The sequence below is a fragment of the Oratosquilla oratoria genome, chromosome 20, assembly GCF_046742065.1.
Source record: "Oratosquilla oratoria isolate Oo_2021 chromosome 20, ASM4674206v1, whole genome shotgun sequence".
In the NCBI taxonomy this organism is placed as follows: Eukaryota; Metazoa; Arthropoda; class Malacostraca; order Stomatopoda; family Squillidae; genus Oratosquilla; species Oratosquilla oratoria.
In genome coordinates, this window is record NC_134796.1 from 29,139,106 (window position 1) to 29,164,910 (window position 25,805).

General features: G+C 36.8%; 1 protein-coding gene and 1 long non-coding RNA gene across 2 annotated transcripts in view; both read right to left on the reverse strand.

Moving 5' to 3' along the window:
* The window catches only part of LOC143036427 (modulator of smoothened protein-like), a 37,728-nt gene extending 14,794 nt beyond the window's left edge, over positions 1 to 22,934 (reverse strand). Inside the window, exon 1 of the mRNA XM_076203778.1 lies at positions 22,513 to 22,934. Within this exon, the coding sequence (XP_076059893.1) occupies positions 22,513 to 22,612 (100 nt within the window). The 5' untranslated portion in view covers positions 22,613 to 22,934. The remainder of the gene's footprint in view (positions 1 to 22,512) is intronic.
* LOC143036432 (uncharacterized) overlaps positions 1 to 25,805 on the reverse strand; it is a 105,876-nt gene that overhangs the window by 72,495 nt on the left and 7,576 nt on the right. The window lies entirely within an intron of this gene.

Sequence of the window (25,805 nt, forward strand, 5' to 3'; positions counted from 1 at the left end):
ACCTTGAACCACTCACTCTCTCCATTTCTAATTCCGACACATGCTCTACTACTCTTGTAAAAACTCTTGACAGCCCCTAGCTTTCCCCCTATCCCGTATATCTGCAAAACCTCCCACAATGCCTTCCTGTCTACCCTGTCATAAGCCTTTTCCAGATCTATAAAAGCCCAAAAAACATCCTTACCTTTTCCTATAGCTTTCTCACATATCTGTCTTACCACAAAAATTTGATCTATGCAACCTCTCCCTGTCCTAAATCCACACTGTTCCTCACCAATTACTCCCTGTTCCTCTTCTAATACTCTCAATCAAGATCCTCCCATAAGCCTTCCCAACTACACTTAACAAGCTAATCCCTCTGAAACTATTACTCTCACACTTGTACCCTTTTCTCTTGTAAAATGGAACTATACAGACACTCCTCCTGTCCTCCAGCACTCTACCCTCTCTCCAACAAACATTAAATAACCTCACCAGCCAGTCCACCATCACTGTATCTCCTTTTTTACACATTCTGCATGGCATCCATCCAGACCAGGTGCCTTACCTGCTCTCATCATCTTAACAACTGCCTTCACTTCATCCAGACCAGGTGCCTTACCTGCTCTCATCATCTTAACAACTGCCTTCACTTCATCCTTCCTTATTTCTCCTCCATTTTCCTCACTCATCATGGTCATTTCTTAGCACATTTGCACCCAAGTATCTAAATCTATCCACTCCCTCCAGTCTCTCCCCTTTAATACTCACTTCCAGTCTGCTGCCAATTTCACCCCTTGGACATCATCACCTTACTTTTACCCACATTTATCTTCAACTTCCTTCTTTCACACACTTTCCCAAACTCTGTCACTAACTTCCTCAATCCCTCCTCTGATCCTGCTACAAGTGCAGTGTCATCCACAAACAACAGCTGGCTTATCTCCCGCTTTTCTCCATTTTCTTTAAACATCTCCAATCCCTGACCCACTACCCTTACATTTACCTCTCACATCACCCCATCCACATATAAATTGGGGAGCCAGGGTGACATAACATATCCCTGACGAAGTCCCACCTTTACCTCAAACCACTCACTCTCTCCATTTGTAATCTCATAAAAACTCTTGACAGCTCATACAAGCTTTCCTCCTATCCCATATATCTGCAATACCTCCCACAGTGCCTTCCCTGTCTACCGTCACAAGCCTTTTCCAAATCCATAAAAGCACCTTTTCCTAAAGCTTTCTCACATATCTGTCTTACCACAAAAACCTGATCTACGCAACCCCTACCTGTCCTAAACCCACATTGTTCCTTACCAATTACTCCCTCTGTTCCTCTCCTAATCCTCTCAATCAAGACCCTCCCATAAGCCTTCCCAACTACACTTAACAAGCTAATCCCTCTGAAACTACTACACTCACACTTGTCCCCTTTTCCCTTCATAATCTAACTAAAAAAATTAAACCTTGGCATTAGAGCAGTAGCTAAGACTAACAATAGCAATGTTGAAAGTTTTATTGGAAGTGTTTTATTAAAAGAATATAATGGCTTCACTTCCCAAGGAACAATTTAAAGATGGTCTTTTGTAGTTATTGCCCATTTTCAGTACTTTGCATGTTTTGGTATTGAAATTAATTTTTCATTCTTGGCTCCAGGCAAAAATGGTGTCTAGATCATGGAGTACTCTATATTTCCAGAAAAATTTACACCAAAACCCACCATAATGCCAGTGCTATTATTGTCTACATTTCAAGCTATTTTGACAAATCAAAACGGCTATTCCCCCTTCAAGGGAGGTAGACAAAGACAAAGGCATAAATCCACTTCCACTCATTTCATCCTCACGTACTCCATTCCCATTCACTACCCCTCCCTCCCTCTTTTCTTGGCTTCTCCTGGATGACATGTCATCCTTGCATCTCACCCACTGTCCTGGGTCAGAAGCTATGTAACAAGACACAGTATATCCACAGCAAGGCCACTTCATTTAATCAGCGACCCCTCCTCTTTGTCCCCTCATGCAGAAAAAGAGAAGACAGGGAGCCCTTTGGGCTATGTCAAAATATCATGCGCACACATTCCCTTAACACCCCCCCCATCCCCCACCCACTCCCTTCCATGCATCACAGTATCATCCATACACAACCATTCTCTACTCATCCCTATCTTCTGTCTTCTCCCTTTTTCAACAGACATTCCCCTCTTTCCCAATGCCCCTTTTACCCCATCCTCAATTGCCCACTCATGTTCACTTCATCCACCTCTGCCCTCCACACTTCTTTTACTAATCTTTCTTCACTCATTCTTTCCATGAGTCCAAACCATCCCAATACTCTTTCATCAACCCTATATCCCAACTCCCTTTTCACTCCCACTCTTCTCAGGTATTTCATCTCAAACACATTTAAACTCTTCCTCTCTTATGTTCCATGTTTCAGGCCCCATACAGTGCTGTCAGCACAATCATTCCTTCATAATATCTCCTCCATTTTCCTCATTCATCAATATAATTTTCTCAGCACTTCCCAATGCAACTCCTTTCCCTCCCTATCCTTCACATTTAGCAACTCCCTAAAATACTCTGCCCATCTTCCTCTTATTGCTGTCTCTTCCATTATAATCTCTCCATCTATACCTTTTACCTTTTCTTCTCTACTTGATTTGCATCCCCTTCCTCTCTTCATTTCCTTCCAAAACATCTTTTAATTACTTTAAAAAATTTCAGTCATATTTTTATCCCATTTCATATCTGCTATTCTCTTTGCCTCCTTTATCTTATGCTTTAATTCTTTTCTCTTTTCTTTGTACCTTTCATATGATTCTCTTGTCCTATTTTGTAATCAATCTGTGAATGCTTGTTTCTTCTCTTCTACAACCTTCTTTGCTTCATCATCCCACCACTCACTACCCTTCCTTCTATTTCCTCCCATCCTCCTTGTTCCACACACCATCTTTGCACACCATGTGACTTCCTCCTTGAACCATCCCCTTTCCTCCTCCACTCCTAGTTCTATTCTATCCTTCACTCTCTCTCACTCTTCTCTCAGCTTCTGTTAGTCCTTCTCCTTTTCTCTCATCTATGCAGTTTACTCTATGCACCTCCCTACCTTCTGTCCTTTTCCTTTTCCTCCATCTATCCTTCACTCCTAACTTATCTTAAAAAAATATCTATTATATATTATATATATATATATATATATATATATATATATATATATATATATATATATATATATATATATATATATATATATTCCCCCACTCTCTCCCCTTAGAACATGTACATTCTTAACTCTTCCTACTCTTCTCCTGGTTACCACTGTATAGTCCACCCTTCCATCCACCACTCCCATATGTATTCATACTTGACTTTCTTCCTAAACACCACCTCTCCACTATGAATTTTTCCTGAAACCCCAGACTTCTCAACTACTCCTTTTACAAAGGATTACAAAGGCGGAGCATGCCGACAGGAGACCTTTTGATCCATATCTAGGTCGGATGCGAAAAAAATCTTATTAATAATAAAATAATAAATAAAAATTATAATAATGTAAATAACAAATAAAATACATAAATAAATGCATAGGTATAGTTAAATAATAAACAAACAGGTAAATAGTAAATAATAATAAATTGTCATATAACTAATAACACTGGCCTGCGAAGTTTCAAAGGTAAAGCATCTGATAACTGATTCTAGGGTAATTTGCTATGCAGAATCTAAAAATCACACATTTTGTTCAATCAGGTCACGTTTTTGAGATACGAGGCGGTAAAAATAATTAAAAATGCCATTTAGTGCTATTTATTCCCTTTAATTTTGGAAAAAAATTCTTGACAAAAGAAATAATTTTTTCTTGCATAGTTCAGAAGATAAAGAGGATATATTACAGAAAATCTAATCATGGATGAGGGGCCTTTTCAGTGACTTTCTCCTGTGTTGGGCAGCCACCACGTCTCGTTTCAAACACCAACAGTAGTCTGCAAGAAAGTTCACATCCCACCACCTCTCCACTATGAATTTTTCCTGAAACCCCAGACTTCTCAACTACTCCTTTTACAAAGGATTACAAAGGCGGAGCATGCCGACAGGAGACCTTTTGATCCATATCTAGGTCGGATGTGAAAAAAAATCATATTAATAATAAAATAATAAATAAAAACTATAATTATGTAAATAACAAATACATAAATAAATGCATAGGTATAGTTGAATAATAAACAAACAGGTAAATAGTAAATAATAATAAATTGACATATAACTAATATAAATGAAAATCAGACAGACAAATGATAACAGAACAAAAACAAATAATATAAGATAAATTATAATCATTACAGCACCTTACTTAGGTATTTATCTAAATGATTCTTAAAGCTTCGAACTGAACTTCATTGCACTCCCCGTGCATGACGTTTATTCCATTCATTAACTACACGGTTGGCAAAGTTGTTTCTACCTCCGTCCAAATTGAATCTATTTCCGGACAGTTTGAGACCATTGTTTCTTGGCTGATTCTCATTCAATGTGAAAATTTGGTCACTTTTGATGTTGTCAATTCCCTGTAAGATCTTAAGACTTGTATCAAGTCACCCTTGAGTCTACGCTTTTTTAGGGAAAACAGATTCATGTGTTTTAGTCCATTTTCGTATAATTTATTTTTGATATTTGGAATCAGTTTTGTGGCTCGCCGTTGTACTTTTTCCAGTCTGTCAATGTCTTTAATGAGATTCGGTGACCATACGGAAACAGCATATTCCAAATGTGGACGAACTAACGATTTATATAGCTTGTTAATGAGTGATGGACTTTTGAAATCAAAAGATCGCGCAATCAGTCCTAGAATCTTATTTGCTTTCTCAGAGGCTGAAATACACTGCTTATGTGATTTGAGATCGTTACTGATAATTACACTGAGATCCTTTTCATTATCCACTTTTGTTAACGAATTTCCAAATAACTTGTAATTGTACTTACTGTTATCTTTACCTATGTGCATTATCTTACATTTACTTGTGTTAAATATCATTAGCCACTTTTCAGACCAGTGCTGCAATTTATGTAAATCTTCTTGAATATCTAATTGGTTTGAGTGATCATTTGCCACTCCGCACAGTTTTGTATCATCAGCAAATTTGGAAACAGTAGATTTTAGTCCATGGTCTATATCATTTATATATACTATGAATAGAAGTGGCCCAAGAACAGAACCCTGAGGAACTCCACTTGCAACACTTTTCCATCCAGAAGTTTTACCATTTAAAACAACTCTCTGTTTTCGATCATTCAACCAATTACTAGTCCAACCTAATAGGCTACCACTTATTCCATGTAAAGCTAATTTAGTAAGTAGTCTTTCGTGTGGGACGGTATCAAAAGCTTTTGCAAAGTCTAGATATATTAAATCTATATTGTTTCTTTTGTCATAATTCGAGATAACTGTGTTGTAGAATTCGAGTAAGTTAGTCACGCAAGAACGTTTCCGTCTGAAACCATGCTGGCTATCATTTATCAAACGGTTACTTTCTAAATGATGTTCGATAGCATCTCTGATGATAGTTTCCATTATTTTTCCTACGATTGAAGTCAAACTTATAGGCCTATAGTTATTTGGTTTCTTTTTTTTTCACCTTTTTTGAATATGGGAGTAACGTTAGCTAGCTTCCATTCTCTTGGGACATCTCCGGATATGATGGATTTCTTGAAAATAATTTCTAATGGAACAACAATCTCATTTTTCATTTCCTTTAAGATTCTTGGATGCAAACCATCAGGCCCTGGTGTTTTATTAACTTTGAGTTTGTCTATACACTTTTTAATTTTTTCTTTTGTTAAATCTACCGTAGTGAGTAAGTTTACCCCAGACTTTTCACAGGTTTCAGTTTGGAATTCACTTTGAGGTGTTTCGTTTACGAATACCGAGCTAAAATAATTGTTTAAGATATTACACATTCCTTCATTTGAATATTCAAGTTGACCGTCAGCAGATAATAGTGGACCAATGTGATTCCTAACAACCTTTTTATCTCTAATGTAACTATAGAATTCTTTGGGATTCTCTTTGGATTTATCAGCAATGTTCATTTCGTATTGTCGTTTTCTTTTTCTTATTGTCTTTTTTAAATCTCTCTGTATTGATACATAACTTTCATAGTCATTAGATGCAACCGAGCACTTATATTTCTTATAAGCCTGTCTCTTTTTAGCAATACTTTTTTCAGTTTCTTTGTCGAGCCAATTCGGGCGAGCCTGATTTGGGGGACGTCTGTCCTTAAAAGGAATGTAAGTTTGAATCATCTTAGTGAGTGTATTTTGAAATATTTCCCACATCTGATCTACAGGTCTTTTGTTTAATTTTGCCTCCCAATCTGTAAGCTGAAGCTCCTGACGTAGTCCTATGAACTGAGCTTTACTGAAATCGGGTATTTTAGAAATGCAAGTATCTATTTTAAAATTGTTTAGGAGTTTGAATCTAACTAAGTTGTGATCGCTATTTGCAACAGATTCACTGACTTCTACATCAGTTACCATGCTTTCGCGGCTAGTGATCAAAAGATCGAGTAAGTTTCCATATCTTGTGGGCTCTTTTACATGCTGAATTAAGTAATTGTCACCAAGAAAATCAATCAAGCGACTACCTATATGGCCATGTTCAAGGGTCATCCAATCAATGTCAGTAAAATTGAAATCACCCATTATCAATAAATCCCGGTTGCAGAAACTAGACAGTTCTTGAAATAACAGTTTGTCGTCTGCTAATGATAATGTCGTTGGCCTATATATTACACCTATATTCATTTTTTGTCCATTTGTTTGGGTTAACTCAACCCACAAACTATCATATGCATTCTGTTTTACTTTCTCTAAAACACAAGCATGAACATTGTTTTTAACGTACAATAGAACACCCCCACCTTTCTTATGGTTTCTATCCTGATGAAAGTGTTTAAATCCCGCAATATTAAATTCAGCTTCGAACTCTGTACCATTTAACCATGTCTCAGTTATTCCTATCATATCGAGATTCTCGCTTTTGACATACGCCTGTATTTCTTGAAATCTGTTCCTAATACTACGAGCATTAAAGTACATGGTTTTAAGAAACTCGTGATTATTTCTTTTTGACTCATTCTGAGTTTCAATATCATGTCTTATATTATCATTTTGTTTTTTATTTATACCTTGCTCTATATCATTATTTGGTCCTTCATGGACATTCAATGCCTCATCAGCATTTCTCCCATCACGGACATCTGGTCGATCACGGTCATCCTATCTCTTTTGTACATTTTGTCCCCCTACGTCATTTTGTCCCCCTACTGGTTTGTCTCCTACCCCACTGAGATCTTCCAATACCACTATATTGACATTTCTCTCTAAACCAGGCATGATAGTGGGTAACAAAACAAAAAAATCTACATTGGCCAGGGGTCCAGGGATAGAGCTCCTGGTGGGGGTCATGGAGCCCCTGCACTTTTGCTCTAGAAGAACTGGAAATGGCTGAAATTATGAACAACCACTTCAGATCAGTATTCACAATAGAAAACTCGCCTAACAGTGTAGATAGAGAGAGAGAATTATCCCCAGCAATGAAAGAAATAAATGTAACACAAAAAGAAATCAGTGATCAAATTAAAACCCTTGATGTCAGAAAATCACATGGCCCACACAGGATTGCAAACTGGATACTGAAGGAATGTATGGAAGAATTAACTGACAAAATATATAATATAATTAAATCCTCACTTAAAGAAGGAAAAGTACCATTGGACTGGAAAAAGGCAAACATTGTACCAATTTATAAGGGAGGTGATAAAGAAGATCCATCCAACTACAGACCGGTCTCACTAACAAGCACAATAGCAAAAATTTGTGAAAGAGTTGTCAAAAACAGATGGGTTAAATACCTGGAAGAAAAATCTATACTGAACCCAAATCAATTTGGATTCACACAAGGGAGATCATGTACAACAAATCTGATCTGCTTTTACTCAAGATTAATAGACTAATACAAGAAAGAGATGGATGGGCAGACTGCTTTACTGGACCTGCAAAAGGCATTCGATAAGGTACCTCTTAAGAAATTAATAAATAAGATAGAATCAAAGGGTGGAATCAGACGAAAATTATTGGAATGGATGGAAGACTTCCTGATTGGGAGGAAAATGAGAGTTGTAATTAGAGAAAAATTCTCCAGCTGGGAAGAAGTAAAAAGCGGTGTCCTGCAAGGATTGGTACTGGCCCCGATCATGTTCGCCGTATACATTAATGACATGAATGAAGGCATGGAGTGCTATATGAATTTTTTTGCAGATGATGCGAAATTACTTAAGAAGGTAAAAACGGAAGAGTGCAACTCATTGCAACAAGATCTGGACATGATATGGAATTGGACTCAAAAGTGGGAAGTGAAATTTAATATAAAGAAATGCAGTATAATGGAATTTGGAAAGAGTAAAAACAGAATATCAAAAGAATACAGAATTGGAGAAGAAAAATAAAAAAAGCAAACTGAAAAAGATCTTGATGATGATTGGAAAGGACATGAAACCTGATAGGCATATAAATAAAATATTCGGAGAAACCTACAACTTATTGAGGTCAATCAAAGTGGCATTTACTTGAGTATGCAGCATCACTTTGGACACCCAGCACCAAAAATAATATTAAGAAACTAGAAAGATTACAAAAACCGACAACCAAACTAGCACCGACTCTCGCCGAACTAACATATGAGCAAAGACTATCCAAACTGAACCTACCAACATTGGAACAAAGAAGAGAAAGAGGAGATTTACTGACTATCTACAGAATAATGAAAGGAATGGAAATTTTAGTCAGGAACGACCTGTTAGTGTGGGACAATGGTAAAACGAGAGGACACGGAAAAAAACTGAAAAAAGATAGGTAGAGAAAAAACTTGAAAAGGAACAGTTTCCCACACAGAGCGATTAATACATGGAACAAGGTATGTGCAAGCACTATACAAGATTTTAAGATAAAACTTGATGCGGAGAGATACAAAGACGGGTCACCACGAGCATAGCTCCCCTCCCATATATTACAACTAGGTAAATACAACTTGGTAAATGAGCAAATTCCAAGGTGTCTTGAAGGCATGTTGGGGGAATTTTTTTTTTATATAACTTTAAAGGCAAAAGACTGTGTTGCATGACTTAGATCCCTTATCCCTTTTCCTGACATGTTTTGAAAAGCATACAAACCTAAATTCCAGTAGAGTTCAGCAAGAACCATCCTATTCATTTTTTTCTGTCTCCAAACTCTGCAAACCTAGGCTGAGTCCCTGAGCTGAATCACTAGTAAACAAACACATGCAAGCTGTTCCATTGATGTTGCTATCAATATAATTCAGCCAAAATAAAATCTACCCCAGTCATCACCTTGCTATACGTACACTTGCACACTACAACACGCAATGCTACACAAAATGAATCACTTGTGGGCCAGCACAAAATAAACTGCTTACACACAGATACAGTCAACATACGAATCGCCCAAAACTTCATATCAACCAAAAATTATTTGACCACAACAAAATCATATTTTTTTTAACAGGATCGTTTATTACAATCAGGAATTAACGACAATTGGAAATGACAAAAAATCGTGATCATTGTCAGGAAAAGAAAAAATCGGAAGAATATCATGCCTGCTAAACCATCTATGCATTCATTTAATTCTATCCAAAACACCTACCTCTCCTCTTGTGATGCAAAAAAAAAAAAATTTCTTATTGCGTTTTTTTTATAAAAAAAAACTTGTTTTATGAGTTTTTTTTTCAATCTCGTCCAAATTTGTTCAGATATTAAATATTTAGTATATAAAAACAGGTGCAAGTATGTTATTCATCCCTCTACATATGTGCATCTACCTTATTAAAAGAGGCATTAGACAGAGTATAAAAATAAACACGTAATTGACCATTTTAGTCACTGTCAGATGCTGCAAGCCTGAAACAAATGCAGATACTGTATATGGGCCAGTATGGCTATTGGCTGGCTACCTTACAAAATTTACCTTTTATCTTAGCATACTCTTCAAAGATTAAACACTCCAATTTCCCTTGTAATGAATGGTTAAATATGCACATAAAATGGGAGATACAGTAAGGTTTTATTATTTATATATTAATACAGTATGCCCAAACAACACAATCTTGGTTACTCCTGCGGCTTCTACAGCTGCTTTTCCTCTTCAGGCTCCTCTTCATCGTCATACAGGGAAATCATGTCTCCGGGACCAAGGCTGGGCAGATCATTAATTGAGCCCTCAGAATCTTCTGATTCTGATTCCAACTCAAGCTGGAGAGTAGGGATGTTTTTTGATCTTGAAGCAGTATCCCTGCTGGTTGATGGCTGTAAGTCTGGTTCTGGTTCTGGTTCTGGGTAAGTGGCATCATCCATGTTACCCAGTGCCAAGTTTTGCCCAATAAACATTAACTTGGCAGCTCTGTCTGTTGTCAAACGATTCCTTCTTGCAGAATGTGCCAATGCATGTCTGCTAAAGGATCGCTCGACAGATGCACTGGATGGGGGCAGTTGAATGATGCAAGAGGAATTGCAGTTCCATGTCTGAATCTGGATCACTGTCTATTGCTTATTAGGTTTTTTCAGTTTCAGTATCAGCAGGAACTGCCTTTTGTACTTTATGTTTCGTAAAATACTTTTCCTTGATTTTCTTATCACATTTCATGCACTTTTCAATGTGCTTTTCCATCCTGCTTCCATTTTTTGAGAGCACTGTTGAGCAGAATAGGCATTTCATCTCAAACACATTTAAACTCTTCCTCTCTTATATTTCATCCCTCTGCCCCATACAGTGCTGCTGACACAATCACCCCTTCATATAATCTCCTCTTAGCATCCATTTCCAAATGTCTATTTCTCATTACACTTTCTAATTCCCCAAGGCATTTACTTGCTTCTCTCAATCTATAATCTACCTCCACTTCCAATCCTCACTTTCCCACTGCATGCACCACCAAGTATCTAAAGCTATCCAATTCCTCCAGCCTCTCTCCTTTAATACTAATTTCCAAATTGCTGACATCCTTTTCCCTTGTACATCTCATCACCTTACTTTTACCCACATTTACTTTCAACTTTCTCCTCTCACACACCTTCCCAAACTGTCACTAACTTCCTTAAGCCTTCCTCTGATCCTACTAAAAGTTCTGTCATCAGTAAACAACAACTGGTTTATCTCCCATTTTTCTCCATTTTCTCTAACCATCTCCAATCCCCTGCCCATTACCCTTCCACTTACCTCCAGTGAAGGAAATTGTTAGAAAATGAAAACTCAACAACAGAAACTTTAGAGAATCTCATAACTATATATGAAGCAATCAGCAAAATGCATGTTCCACAAAAGAAAATATGGAAAAAGAAAGTGATACTGAGAGATAAAAAAAATACTGATGAGAAAAAGGACAAAAATAAAAAAGAAATTAGATAAGGTATACTGTGATCTCAGTATACAAAACTTAGAAAATCAATTTTTTGACATTGAACAAAAGTTGCAAAAATCCCATAAGAAACAGAGACAATACAAAGAAAATAATGCAGTGTCGGCAATAAAACAAAACCCTAAATACTTTCATACACCAAAAGAAAAATGACAGTGAAGGAAAAAATTGTAACCTTAGAAAATGAAAATGATGTAATTGTTGACAATCCCACTTGTCTTGCAAACATCTCACAAAACCAGTATAAAAATCCATTGCTTTAGAAGAAGGTCATCACAATTCTTCAACATTGAGGAGATGAGTTAACAGTATCACAGATGTGCCTTTCACAGAGGAAGACACCAAGAAGGCAATTGGTGAATTGAAATATAACTCCACCAGGACCTGACAACATTCTGGCCATCTTCCTCAAAAACTGCAAAGATACTATAGCAAAACCCCTGTATATATTATGAAGAAGGTCTTTGGACACAGTAAAAATCCCAGCTTCTCTCAGTTCCTGGATCACTATACAAATGTTCTGAAGGAAATGTCAATGTCAATGTCAATGTCAATGTAATCTGCCCAGATTTTGCAGAGGCATTTGACAAGGTTGATTATGGAGTTTTAATCCATTAATTAAAGAAAATTGGCATTAGAGGGAAGCTTGAAACCTGGATCCCCAGCTTCCTTACTGACAGAACACAAATTGTAATGGTGGAGGGAGCAAAGTCCAGTGGCTTTGAAATAAAAAACGGTGTGCCCTAGGGATTGGCACTTGGACCTTTCCTGTTCCTGGTTATGATAGGGGACATAAACAAAGAGGTTACACATCCCAAGATCACATAATTTGCAGACAATACCAATGCTATCCAAAGAGAAGATGTGAAGAATCTACAAAGTGATTTTGAAAAAACATGAACTTGGGCAAACAACATGACATTCAACAGTGATAAATATGTAATCCTGTATGGAAAGGATAAAATCCTGCAGGAAAACATTACTAATGCAGAAGATATCATTGAAGAGAAGGACTCCCTCAAAGATCTGGAAGTATGAATGAACAAAAACTGCTTTTACAGTGAGCATAAATAAAAAACAAAATGATAATATAAGACATGATATTGAAACTCAAAATGTGTCAAAAAGAAATAATCACGAGTTTCTTAAAACTATGTACTTTAATGCTCGTAGTATTAGGAACAAATTTCAAGAAATACAGGCGTATGTCAAAAGCGAAAATCTCGATATGATAGGAATAACTGAGACATGGTTAAATGGTACAGAGTTCGAAGCTTAATTTAATATTGCGGGATTTAAACACTTTCATCAGGATAGAAACCATAAGAAAGGTGGGGGTGTTCTATTGTACGTTAAAAACAATGTTCATGCTTGTGTTTTAGAGAAAGTGAAACAGGATGCATATGACAGTTTGTGGGTTGAGTTAACCCAAACAAATGGACAAAAAATGAATATAGGTGTAATATATAGGCCAAAGACATTATCATTAGCAGACGACAAATTGTTATTTCAAGAACTGTCTAGTTTCTGCAACCGGGATTTATTGATAATGGGTGATTTCAATTTTACTGACATTGATTGGATGACCCTTGAACATGGCCATATAGGTAGTCGCTTGATTGATTTTCTTGGTGACAATTACTTAATTCAGCATGTAAAAGAGCCCACAAGATATGGAAACTTGCTCGATTTATTGATCACTATCCGCGAAAGCATGGTAACTGATGTAGAAGTCGGTGAATCTGTTGCAAATAGCGATCACAATTTAGTCAGATTCAAACTCCTAAACAATTTTAGAATAGATACTTGTGCTTCTAAAATACCCGATTTCAGTAAAGCTCAGTTCATAGAACTACGTCAGGAGCTTCAGCTTACAGATTGGGAGGCAAAATTAAACGAAAGGCCTGTAGATCAGATGTGGGAAATATTTCAAAATACACTCACTAAGATGATTCAAACTTACATTCCTTTTAAGGACAGACGTCCCCCAAATCAGGCTCGCCCAAAGTGGCTCGACAAAGAAACTGAAAAAAGTATTGCTAAAAAGAGACAGGCTTATAAGAAATATAAGTGCTCGGGTGCATCTAATGACTATGAAAGTTATGTATCAATACAGAGAGATTTAAAAAAGACAATAAGAAAAAGAAAACGACAATACGAAATGAACATTGCTGATAAATCCAAAGAGAATCCCAAAGAATTCTATAGTTACATTAGAGATAAAAAGGTTGTTAGGAATCACATTGGTCCACTATTATCTGCTGACGGTCAACTTGAATATTCAAATGAAGGAATGTGTAATATCTTAAACAACTATTTTAGCTCGGTATTCGTAAACGAAACACCTCAAAGTGAATTCCAAACTGAAACCTGTGAAAAGTCTGGGGTAAACTTACTCACTACGGTAAATATAACAAAAGAAAAAATTAAAAGGTGTATAGACAAACTCAAAGTTAATAAAACACCAGGCCCTGACGGTTGGCATCCAAGAATCTTAAAGGAAATGAAAAATGAGATTGTTGCTCCATTAGAAATTATTTTCAAGAAATCCATCATATCCGGAGATGTCCCAAGAGAATGGAAGCTAGCTAACGTTACTCCCATATTCAAAAAAGGTGACAAAAAGAAACCAAATAACTATAGGCCTATAAGTTTGACTTCGATCGTAGGAAAAATAATGGAAACTATCATCAGAGATGATATCGAATATCATTTAGAAAGTAACCGTTTGATAAATGATAGCCAGCATGGTTTCAGACGGAAGCGTTCTTGCGTGACTAACTTACTCGAATTCTACAACACAGTTATCTCGAATTATGACAAAAGAAACAATATAGATTTAGTATATCTAGACTTTGCAAAAGCTTTTGATACCGTCCCACATGAAAGACTACTTACTAAATTAGCTTTGCATGGAATAAGTGGTAGCCTATTAGGTTGGACTAGTAATTGGTTGAAAGGTCGAAAACAGAGAGTTGTTTTAAATGGAAAAACTTCTGGATGGAAAAGTGTTGCAAGTGGAGTTCCTCAGGGTTCCGTTCTTGGGCCACTTCTATTCATAGTATATATAAATGATATAGACCATGGACTAAATTCTACTGTTTCCAAATTTGCTGATGATACAAAACTGTGCGGAGTGGCAAATGATCACTTAAACCAATTAGATATTCAAGAAGATTTAGATCAATTACAGCAATGGTCTGAAAAGTGGCTAATAAAATTTAACACAAGTAAATGCAAGGTAATGCACATAGGTAAAAATAACAGTAAGTACGATTACAAGTTATTTGGAAATTCGTTAACAAAAGTGGATAGTGAAAAAGATCTCGGCGTAATTATCAGTAACGACCTCAAATCATCCAAGCAGTGTATTTCAGCCTCTGAGAAAGCAAATAAGATTCTGGGATTGATTGCGCGATCTTTTGATTTCAAAAGTCCATCACTCATTAACAAGCTATATAAATCGTTAGTTCGTCCACATTTGGAATATGCTGTTTCCGTATGGTCACCGAATCTCATTAAAGACATTGACAGACTGGAAAAAGTACAATGGCGAGCCACAAAACTGATTCCAAATATCAAAAATAAATCATACGAAAATCGACTTAAGCACATGAATCTGTTTTCCCTAAAAAAGCGTAGACTCAGAGGTGACTTGATACAGGTCTTTAAGATTTTAAAGGGAATTGACAACATCAAAAGTGACCAAATTTTCACATTCAATGAGAATCAGACAAGAAACAATGGTCTCAAACTGTCCGGAAATAGATTCAATTTGGAAGTAGGTAGAAACAACTTTGCCAACCGTATAGTTAATGAATGGAATAAACTTCCTGCACAGGTAGTGCAATGTAGTTCAGTTCGAAGCTTTAAGAATCATTTAGATAAATACCTAAGTAAGATGCTGTAATGATTATAATTTATCTTATATTATTTGTTTTTGTTTTGTTATAATTTGTCTGTCTGATTTTCATTTATTATTAGTTATATGTCAATTTATAATCATTTACTATTTACCTTTTTGTTTGTTATTCAACTATACCTATGCATTTATTTATGTATTTTATTTGTTATTTTTACATTATTATAGTTTTAATTTATTATTAATATGATTTTTTTTCTTTTTTTTTTTTTGCATCCGACCTAGATATGGATCAAAAGGTCTCCTGTCGGCATGCTCCACCTTTGTAATCCTTTGTAATCCTTTGTAACAACACTAAAACAGCCAAGCATATGGCAGGCTGGATTCTTCACACCTTCCTATCCAGAGACCCAGATCATCTTCTGCCTCTGTGGAGGTCTCTGGTCATTTCAAAATTGGAATTTATGTGATGCCACCTGTGGTACCTTCACAGAATGAAGGACATCCCGGAGCTGGAATAGGTACAGAGGGTCTACAGGGAACAGAAAGGTATGTGAACCTCTGGGGTCAGTGTACCCTGTTTACCTGGTACATAGGGGGGTACACTGGGTATTTCTTTTGGGGGACCCTATGTACCTATTTATCTTATTATTACATGTATTATGCCTCATATACTCTTATTGTTGTTTCTGATTGATACATATGTATTTACTTTCTAAAAAATTCAACTTATGAATATGTAGTAAACATAATTGTGATTGATTGCCTACTTCACAGCTATGCAAAAACCTTGGTACAGTAGGTGTTTTCTTGGGAGGACTTGATGTACCTACTTATCCTATTAGTATCAAATATATTAAGGCATATACTTTTATTGTTTCCAATTGATAAATATGTATTGACTTTATAAAAATCTATATAAAAAATTATCACAATTTTGTTTACTACATATTCGCAAGTTGAAATTTTTATAAGTCAATTCATATTTATCAATCAGGAGCAACAATAAAAGTATAAATATATATATAGACTTTATAAAATTTATAACAAAAAATTATCACAATTTTGTTTATTACATATTCATAAATTGAATTTTTTATAAAAAAAAAAAATACATATTTATACATAAAAAACAATAATAAAAGTATGTATTTACCTAGTTGTATTTTGCGGGAAGGGGAGCTATGCTCGTGGTGTCCCGCCATTGTATCTCGCAGTGTCTAGTTTGCTTTTAAACTTATGAATAGTTTTTGCACATATTATTTCATTATCCAGTTTGTTCCAAGTGTCCAAAACTCTATGTGGAAAACTGTTTTTCTTCAGTTCTCTTCTATAGCTACGTTTTTTATTTTCTTTCCATGTCCTCTTGTGTTTCTCTTGTCCCAGTTAAGTAAGTCCTCTCTATCAAGTATCTCTGTGCCTTTCATGATTCTGTAGATGGTCAGTAGGTCACCTCTCTCTCTTCTTTGCTCCAGTGTCGGTAACTCCAGTTTAGCCAATCTCTCCTCATATGATAGGTTTGCAAGTGCAGGTGTAATTTTTGTAGCTGCTCTTTGGATTCTTTCTATTTTCTTTATATTCTTTTTGGTACTGGGGGACCACAATGTGGCTGCATACTCTAGTCTAGGCCTTATCAATGTAACCAATATTTTCTTTATCATGTCTTTGTCCAAGTATGCAAATGCCACTTTTATTGATCTTAGCAGGTTGTAAGTCTCCCCGACAATTTTGTTAATCTGTTTATCATAGGACAAGCCGTTCGTGATGATTACTCCCAAATCTTTTTCAGATCCTACTTTCTTTACTTCCTTGGTTCCAATTGTATATTTTCCTGATATTCTGTTCTTGCTTTTTCCAAACTCCATTATGCTACACTTCTTAGTATTAATGTCCACTTCCCATTTCTGACTCCAGTTCCATACCTTATTCAGGTCTTCTTGCAGTGCTTCACAGTCCTTATCAGTTTCTACTTTCCTTAACAGTTTGCATCATCAGCAAAGAAGCTCATGTAATAGTTCACATCCTCGTCCATGTCATTCATATAGATAGCAAACATTATTGGTGCCAGTACAGATCCTTGCAGTACTCCACTGTATGCCATAATATATTTGATACTAACAGGATAAATATGTATATTGGGTCCCGTTATGGAAACAACTAATGTACCCCTAGTGTATCAGGGTTTCTGCACAGCTGTGAAGTATGCATTCGATCACAATTATGTTTCCTACATATTTACAAGTTCAATTTTTTATAAAGTAAATATGGTATTATTCTAGTTGTGCACACCTACGCAATATAGCATTAGAAAATTAAACATTAATTTTGTAAATTACAATACATGAACGTAATATGTGATTTTCTTAGTGGAAATAAAAAACAAAAAACATTGCTAACGAAGCCACTACAGTATGGTACAGATGGCATGCCAGTCCAGTCACTATCAGACGATAGCTTACATTGTGGACTGAGTGTTCTCCAACTCCAAGTGACGTTAATAAGCACTGTTACAAAGACAATATTGCTTCCTTGGACTTTAAGAACATTGGTTATCTTAAATAGGTTAGTTAGGTTAGGTAGTTAAGGTAGGTTTGGTTAGAATAGACTAATTTATCATCGTTTCATTTCTTCGACCTCGGCACCTATCAAAACAAACACGGCATATCATTCAACTGCTGCAACTTTGTTCGTTAGAAAATAGGTTTTAGCAACTTTTTTGCTATTGATTTTTGCCAAGAAAATTGTATATTATATTGATCTATTATAATTTACAAAATTAATAATCAATTTTCTGTTGCTATAGCGCATAGGTGTGCATAATTAAAATTTTACCATAAATACATATGTATCAATCAGAAACAACAATATGAGTATATAAAGCATAATGCATCCAATAATAACACAATAAATAAGCACACAGGGTCCCCCTAAAGAAACACCCAGTGTACCACTCTATGTACCAGGTAAAAAGGGCATTTACACTAACCAAATCTCTGATCTACTGGGGCCAGCTGAAGAAACTTCCTACGTAGACGACATAACAATCACATGCACACATCGTAACACAGACAAAGCTGCAGAAATAATCCAGCCATACCTTGATACATGGTTCATCACAAACAGACTCAAAATAGGTCCAACCAAATCTACAGCAACACTTCTCACCAACTGGACAAAAGAACACAAATACATACCTCATCTCTACATCAACAACACTCTAATACCACACACAAACACATTGAAAATTCTTGGTGTAATATACGATACATCCATGTCTTTCAAACAACACATCACAAACATAAAAAACAAATGCACACCTAGACTTTACGCACTTAAGTCAATCACTGGAACAACATTTGGACAAAACAAAGAAACTAATACAACAATATACAAACAATGCATATGCATTGATGAATTATGCGAGTCCTGTATGGGCTCCTAATCTCAGTGAGACACACCACAACACCCTTCAAATCATACAAAACAAAGACCTAAAAACAATTACAGGCTGCACAAATACAACACCTACAGACCATTTACACCATGAAACAAAAGTCCTCAAAGTCAAGGACCACCTCGACATGAGAGGCACACAAACACTTGCCACAGCCACCACAAACACATCACACCCGCTCCACTACATAGCAGAACACCCACACACACCAAGAAACATTAAAACAACATTCAAAGACTTGTATCACACACAGATACTCTCTTCTCTTCCTCCACAACCGCCAAATACCAGCCTCCGGAAACATATTCATAAGCATATCACTCACCGCTCCATTAACACACTGAAAGACAACACATTGCCGCATGCCAGACCCCCTGATATCCACCCTCCTGAATCCTCTCTCCCATGAAAGGACAGAGTCCACCTGGCCAGACTGTGGTGCGGCCACCACCCAGCACTTCTAAGCTACCAGAAGAGGCTGGATGACCGCATTGTGAACAGCTGCCCAGGATGTAACACTTCACCCCATATCATACAACACATATTGGAAGACTGCAATATACACAATCATGCATGCAAACAACACAACATACACTCTATAAAGGATTTGTGGGAAAACCCAGTTTCGGCTGTGGCATTCCTTGGGGAGACGGGACTGCTCGGACAGACAGTCTAGGGAACGACAACAACAACTGAGATTGTACTCCTAATAAAGAAGACGAGAGTGCTACTGCATCATGTACACCTGGAAGATTCTGGATGGAGTGGTACCCTGTCCATCTCCACATGAAGATGTCATCAAGAGTCAGACCCATTCTAGGTTTGGGAGAACATACAAAATAAAAACTTTCACTTCAACCTCACAACTAAAAAAAATGAGGCATTATTATTATACTTTCAGGTACTTTGGCCCCAAGCTGTTTAACTGTCTGCCAAAAAAAAATTAGACACAAGAAAATGCAACACAGAAATATTCCAAAGGTGAAAGGAGACTCAACCATTTTCTGGAAAACATACCAGATGAGCCTCCTATTCTAGCTAGGTCAACATGAAAATGGAATTCCTAATATTTGAGCTGAAGTATTTCTCATTGGATGCAGAAAGTCATTATGAGTACAATGCAATTTGAATTATCCATCTAGCTGTCCTAGTTCCCAAGATATTGCATTTTGAAGGGTATTAAATCAGGCCTATTTTGTCCCAGGAAATCGGGCCAAAACGTGCGGTCTCACTAATCGGCGACCAAAGCCGACCAAACCCAAACAATGACCATTTTTACTCAAATGCACAATTTTATATAAAAATTTAGCATATGGTTGCATTATCTAACCTATTTTCTTTCAATTGTGTGATTTCCATGTAATTTGATCAAAGAAAAGTTACGTTTTTATCCTCTGCAAAATTACGGACCACAGCTGCGATTCATCCAGCCCGCCATCTATGATCACAGGTGGTATGGATCAAACTTCACTCAATTAAGTTTCTTACTATTGTGTTATTAGTGTAATAGATTGCATATAGTTCAATTATTTGAAGTATTTTCTTTTAAATGTGTGATTTTCAAGTAATTTGATCAAAGAAAAGTTATGTTTTAGCCTCTGCAAAATGACCGACCACAGCTACGAAAACCATAACAAATTAGCATATGGTTGCATTCTTTTTAAACTATTTTCTTTAAAATGTGTGATTTTCATGTAATTTGATCAAAGAGACGTTTCATTTTTATCCTTTGCAAAATTACCGGCCACAGCTACGAATACCGTCAAATTACATGAATATCACACATTTTAAAGAAAATAGTTTAAATAATTCAACTATATGCAATCTATTACATAGTAAGAAACTTAATAGTGTAGTTTGATCCATACCACCAGTGATCAAAGATGGCGGGCTGGATGAATCGTAGCTGTGGTCCGTAATATTACAGAGGATGAAAACATAACTTCTCTTTAATCAAATTACATGAAAATAACACATTTTAAAGAAAATAGTTCAAATAATTCAACTATATGTCTATTACACTAATAAGAGTAAGAAACTTAATAGAGTGATCATAGACAAGATGGCGGGCTGGACGGTATTCGTAGCTATGGTCGGTAATCTTGCAGAGGATAAAAACGTAACTTCTCTTTGGTCAAATTACATGGAAATTACACGCTTTTATGAAAATAGGTCAAATAATGCAACCATAGGCTAAATTTTTATATAAAATTGTGCATTTGAGCATTTTTCTTGAGTTTCTTCATCACAGCATACTTTCCCTTCCGCGATGCTGCTGGATGAATCTGTTCTTTTCAAGGCCTGTCTTGCTCGACTAGGGTGTAGTTGCCTTAGACCTATTACCTCCTGCCTGCATTCATTCAGCTTATAAGACAGGTCTATGTTCTCACACTCTAGCTTCAGTTTAAGGTTGCTCAGTTCCCTACACTCTACAGCTAATTTCCCTAATGCTTCCTTCTCTGCTACACTATTGAAATCTGCAGTTATTTGAGGAATCTGATCTGCATCAGAGCTACTTAAACTATGCACAGCCTCAGTTGTAGCCAGAGCTGCAGATGCAGATTTCTGGGGTGGGCAATACAATTTTGATAAAAATTTTGTCCAGACCTCACCACGCTTCCTTTTTGTCTGCTCAGACACCCTGTGGAATGATTGCCTAAGGTTAACCTCAGTTACTTCATTCAGACTTGGCATTTGATGGCTGAGTGCACAGTAAACAGCTTTCCAAGGAATTCTGTGTTTCTTTATGAACTTAAACATCTCATGGACATTACCATTGTTCACATGGCTGATGTTTGGCCGATTGCAATCTTTCAGGAAGCTTGCATCCTTTATGCCAAACTTTAACTTCTCACTATACAGCCCCAGGAATGACATATCAGCAAGTACAGTTATTCACACAATGTTCAATAGCAAGATATAACTGGATTATACTACCTTACAGTAGATTAGAGTACCAGTACACATCTACATCGGTGGTTGAAATGTCACAATGTGTTTGATGTTGTTATCCGATAATCTGAGCCGATAGAAAAAACAACAACTAATTAGTACCACCGATTTCTCAGCTCTTCCGTACTGGATTTTTTAGCTCATTTTTTTTTACGCTGAAACATAAACAAATTTTCGATTTACTGCTGAATGCAGGCTGCCATATTTATCTTATTTTTTATGTACCAACATGTAACTGATGAGGTGATTGTTTGAAATTTACTACAATCGTAGTAAATTCACTCACATAACATTTTTATGAATGAAATTTCCCGCGATATGTAAATTTTGCTGTTTGAATGGCGCGTGCATAAAATGACGCGCTATTGTGCTCGCCATCGACGGTGGCGCCTCTGGTGGTGTTTGACCTACCTACCTATTCCACACAGCCCAAGCAGAAGGGATACAGCATCAAACAGCATAATTGACCAGCTACAGTATATGAAGATGCAAACAGTGTGTGGAGGCAGTGGACTATCAAGTTGGCTGTGGTGATTCTACCAGAACTTCCAACAAGTAAGACAAGTTGAAGTTCAGTTATGTTAGGCTAGGTGATAGGTCTATTGGACAACGTAAGTTTCAGGTTAAATACCCGTGCTTGCATATTTCTGAATTTTACCTTGGATGACAAATCACGGGCATTATTCCAACCCTATATATTACAATTTGGCAAAAAAAAATGTAAATACATTTGAGAAATATATCTTTACTCAAACGAAAATCTTAATTACCTTTGTCTGATACAATCCAGTCTGGCATTGCTAGGCTAACAATGGCGAAAATATCGGCTGCCAAGAACAGCGCGCCGGATATTATTGTTAGTTTATCCATTTTGGCCTGTTAATCAACCATTTCCAGTCCTCTAGGAATTCTTATATTAACGCCCCTAAACACACGAAAGATTTGTTTATGTTGTAAGCAATTGGGTATATGTGTTATGAACTAATGGCAAATCGTCTATATTCTACTGTACCAACAACTTAGAATCAAATTCTAAATTTGTCAAATAATAAACTATCTGATTCGTTGGGTCATTCACTATTCTGTATATTGGGATAGAACAAATGCTTGCAGTGATAACATAAGAATATAAGAATAATGGAGCCTGAAAGAGACCATGAAGCCTACACTAATTAGTTCCATGTCCATTACCACCTGTCATTCCCATCCATAAAGATGTCTAACTGCTTATTAAAACAACCGATAGTTTCAGCGCTCACTACATGGTCACAAAGTCTGTTCCATTTGTTGACCGCCATATTAGTAAACCAATTTTTGCCTATTCCCTCCTTGAATATAAAATTGTCCAGTTTAAATCCATTACTGCGAGTCCTGCCCTGTTGTCTTAATATGATGACCTTGTTTGCCTTTGGTCCACTTAAACACCTCTATTAGATCACCCCGTGCTCTGCATCTTTCGAGAGTGTAAGTTAAGGTGCCTAAGCCCCTCTTCGTAAGGTAAATTTCTGAGTCCATGCATCATTTTGGGCAGTCTCCTCTGTACTAATTCTAATGACGGAGACCAAAACTGTACCGCATAGTCAAGGATGGGTCTAACTAACGCTAGATAGAGTTTGATAATTATCTCTGCACTTCTACTCATAACTGTCCCAGCAATGAAACCTAATGCCAAGGTCTATATATACCAGGTCTAACCTTTTCCGACCGAATTTCGAGGGTGTTGGCGCAGCGGGCCCGTGACATCACCTGGCTGCTCAAAGTGGGGTTCTCGCGTCCCATCGCTATTAGTTGTAGCTGGTTCGTTGCATGGACATGTTGCTGCCTCCGCTCGCACCGCTCCACGCAATTAGTTATATTCTGACAATGATGATCTATATATACTGGTATATATAGATCTTGACAATATGGCTTATTGTGCCATTAAGGGTTGTGGCTCAAACCAAAGAGGAATTAAGCCAAATGTTAATTTTCATCGTTTCCCTGCAAATACACACACACGCACATGTGAACGTGTACACATATAAGCACACACGACGATATCTCCCCTTCCCGTAAAATACAAGTATATAAACACACACACACACACACACACACACACACACACACACACACACACACACTTTCAACGAACGGACGGCTTGAAGAACGTTCTGAAGAAAAGTGCAGATTGTGGATCCCAACGCAAAGAGAAGTGCCTTTTTGTATTTGCAGGGTGGGGGGAAATTGCTCGTGGGGTAGTGGGAAAGTAAGGAAAGAGGAGAGGGGGAGGGATTGCTGGGGAAATGGAAGGTAATGAGGAGGTGGAGGAATTGGCCCTAACGGGCCGCCGAAAGGTGGACAAGCGACCGCAAGACGAGCTGGAGGATGACGACATGTCTAATAGGAATGTGAAGATTAGAAGTATAGATAGGAGCAATACAGTAGAAAGTGATGAGAATATTTTCAAGGGATTTAAATAAGGTGGGGGGGACACAACCCCCCCCCCCCCGACTGACAAGACTAGAAGAGAAGGTCGATAAGATGAACGAGGACTTGGAGCGTAGGTTCGGTAATGTTGACAGTATGATACGAAGAATTGAAAAATTGGAAGAACTAGAGAGGGCGAACAAAAACTTAACTAAGGAAATTGAAGAATTAAAACAACAGTTAAAAGAAGTAAAAGATGAGAATAAAGTCTTAAAGGAGAATAATATGGAGAACAAGGAGGGTTGGAAAAAAATCAGGAAAATAGCAAGGTTGCATTCACTGACATAATCAGACAGCAAATGAATGAACAAACTGAAAACTCAGTTATTAAAGTGATGAGACAGAAGGAGAATATAGTAAGAGACTTAGCAGACAAAAAGAAATGTATAATTATATTAGGAATGGAAGAGATACATAACCCAGATAGAACCACAAGAATCAAAGAGGAAAATGAAAAAGTAAGAAATTTACTAGAATTAGTTCAGGAAGATGAACCAGAAATAATGAAACAAATCGAAGAGAAATTCAGGCTCGGGAAATATAGTACAGACAAGACCAGACCAATCAAGATTAAATTCAGGTCACAAACTACGGCTGAGAATATCTTATCCAAAACAGGGAAACTAGCAACAAGTGAACAATATAAAAAGGTATGGATAAAAAGGGAAATGAATAAAGAGGAAAGAGAGGAAGAAAAACAGAAAAGACTTGAAGCAAAGGAAAAAAACGAGATAAGAACGGAGTCAGAAAAAGAGAGATTCTATTGGAGAGTAGTGAATATGAAACTGAAGAAAGTCGACATACAAGAGAAAAACAAAAGGGAAACAGAGAACACAATGGAAGTGGCAGAAAACTAAGAGTGTCTTACACAAATATAGATGGATTAATAACAGGATTGAATGAACTGAATGATTACTTGAAAGAAAAAGAACCAGACATAACGGGAATTGTAGAAACAAAATTAAAAGGTCCACTACCACCCAACAGTGTAGGACATGATGCATATAATTATTGGATTAGAAACAGAGTGAAAAAGGAAGGGGGTGGAGTTATGTTCCTAACTAAGAAGGATATAAACGTGAAAGGTGTCACATATGGAAAGAATACAGTAGAAATGATAATGATGGAAGTAGAAGACAGAGATAAGAAGAACAGAAAGTTTGTGATAAATTATGTGCCCCCAAAAACAGCCTCATGGGAAGAGAGTGAACATAAAAGTATGTTAGAGGACACAAAGATAACATTAAACAAGATAATGGAAGAGGGAGGAAGAATAGTTATGATGGGCGACTTTAATTGCAAAGAAATCTGCTGGGAAGAAATGACAGTAAAGGGTGGAGACGGCTCATGGGGTAACGCTCTACTCGAGATGGTTACTGACCATACAATGACACAATGGATACAGGAGAACACTAGGTATAGAAATGAAGAAGAGCCATCGAAACTAGACCTAGTAATTACATCCGAACCTAGAATAGTGGACAAAATTGAATATAAAACACCAATAAGTAAAAGTGACCACATACTGATTGAACTGGAACTTAATGAAGAAAAATATATGAAAAGAAATGAACAATATAGAAAAGGAAGAATGATG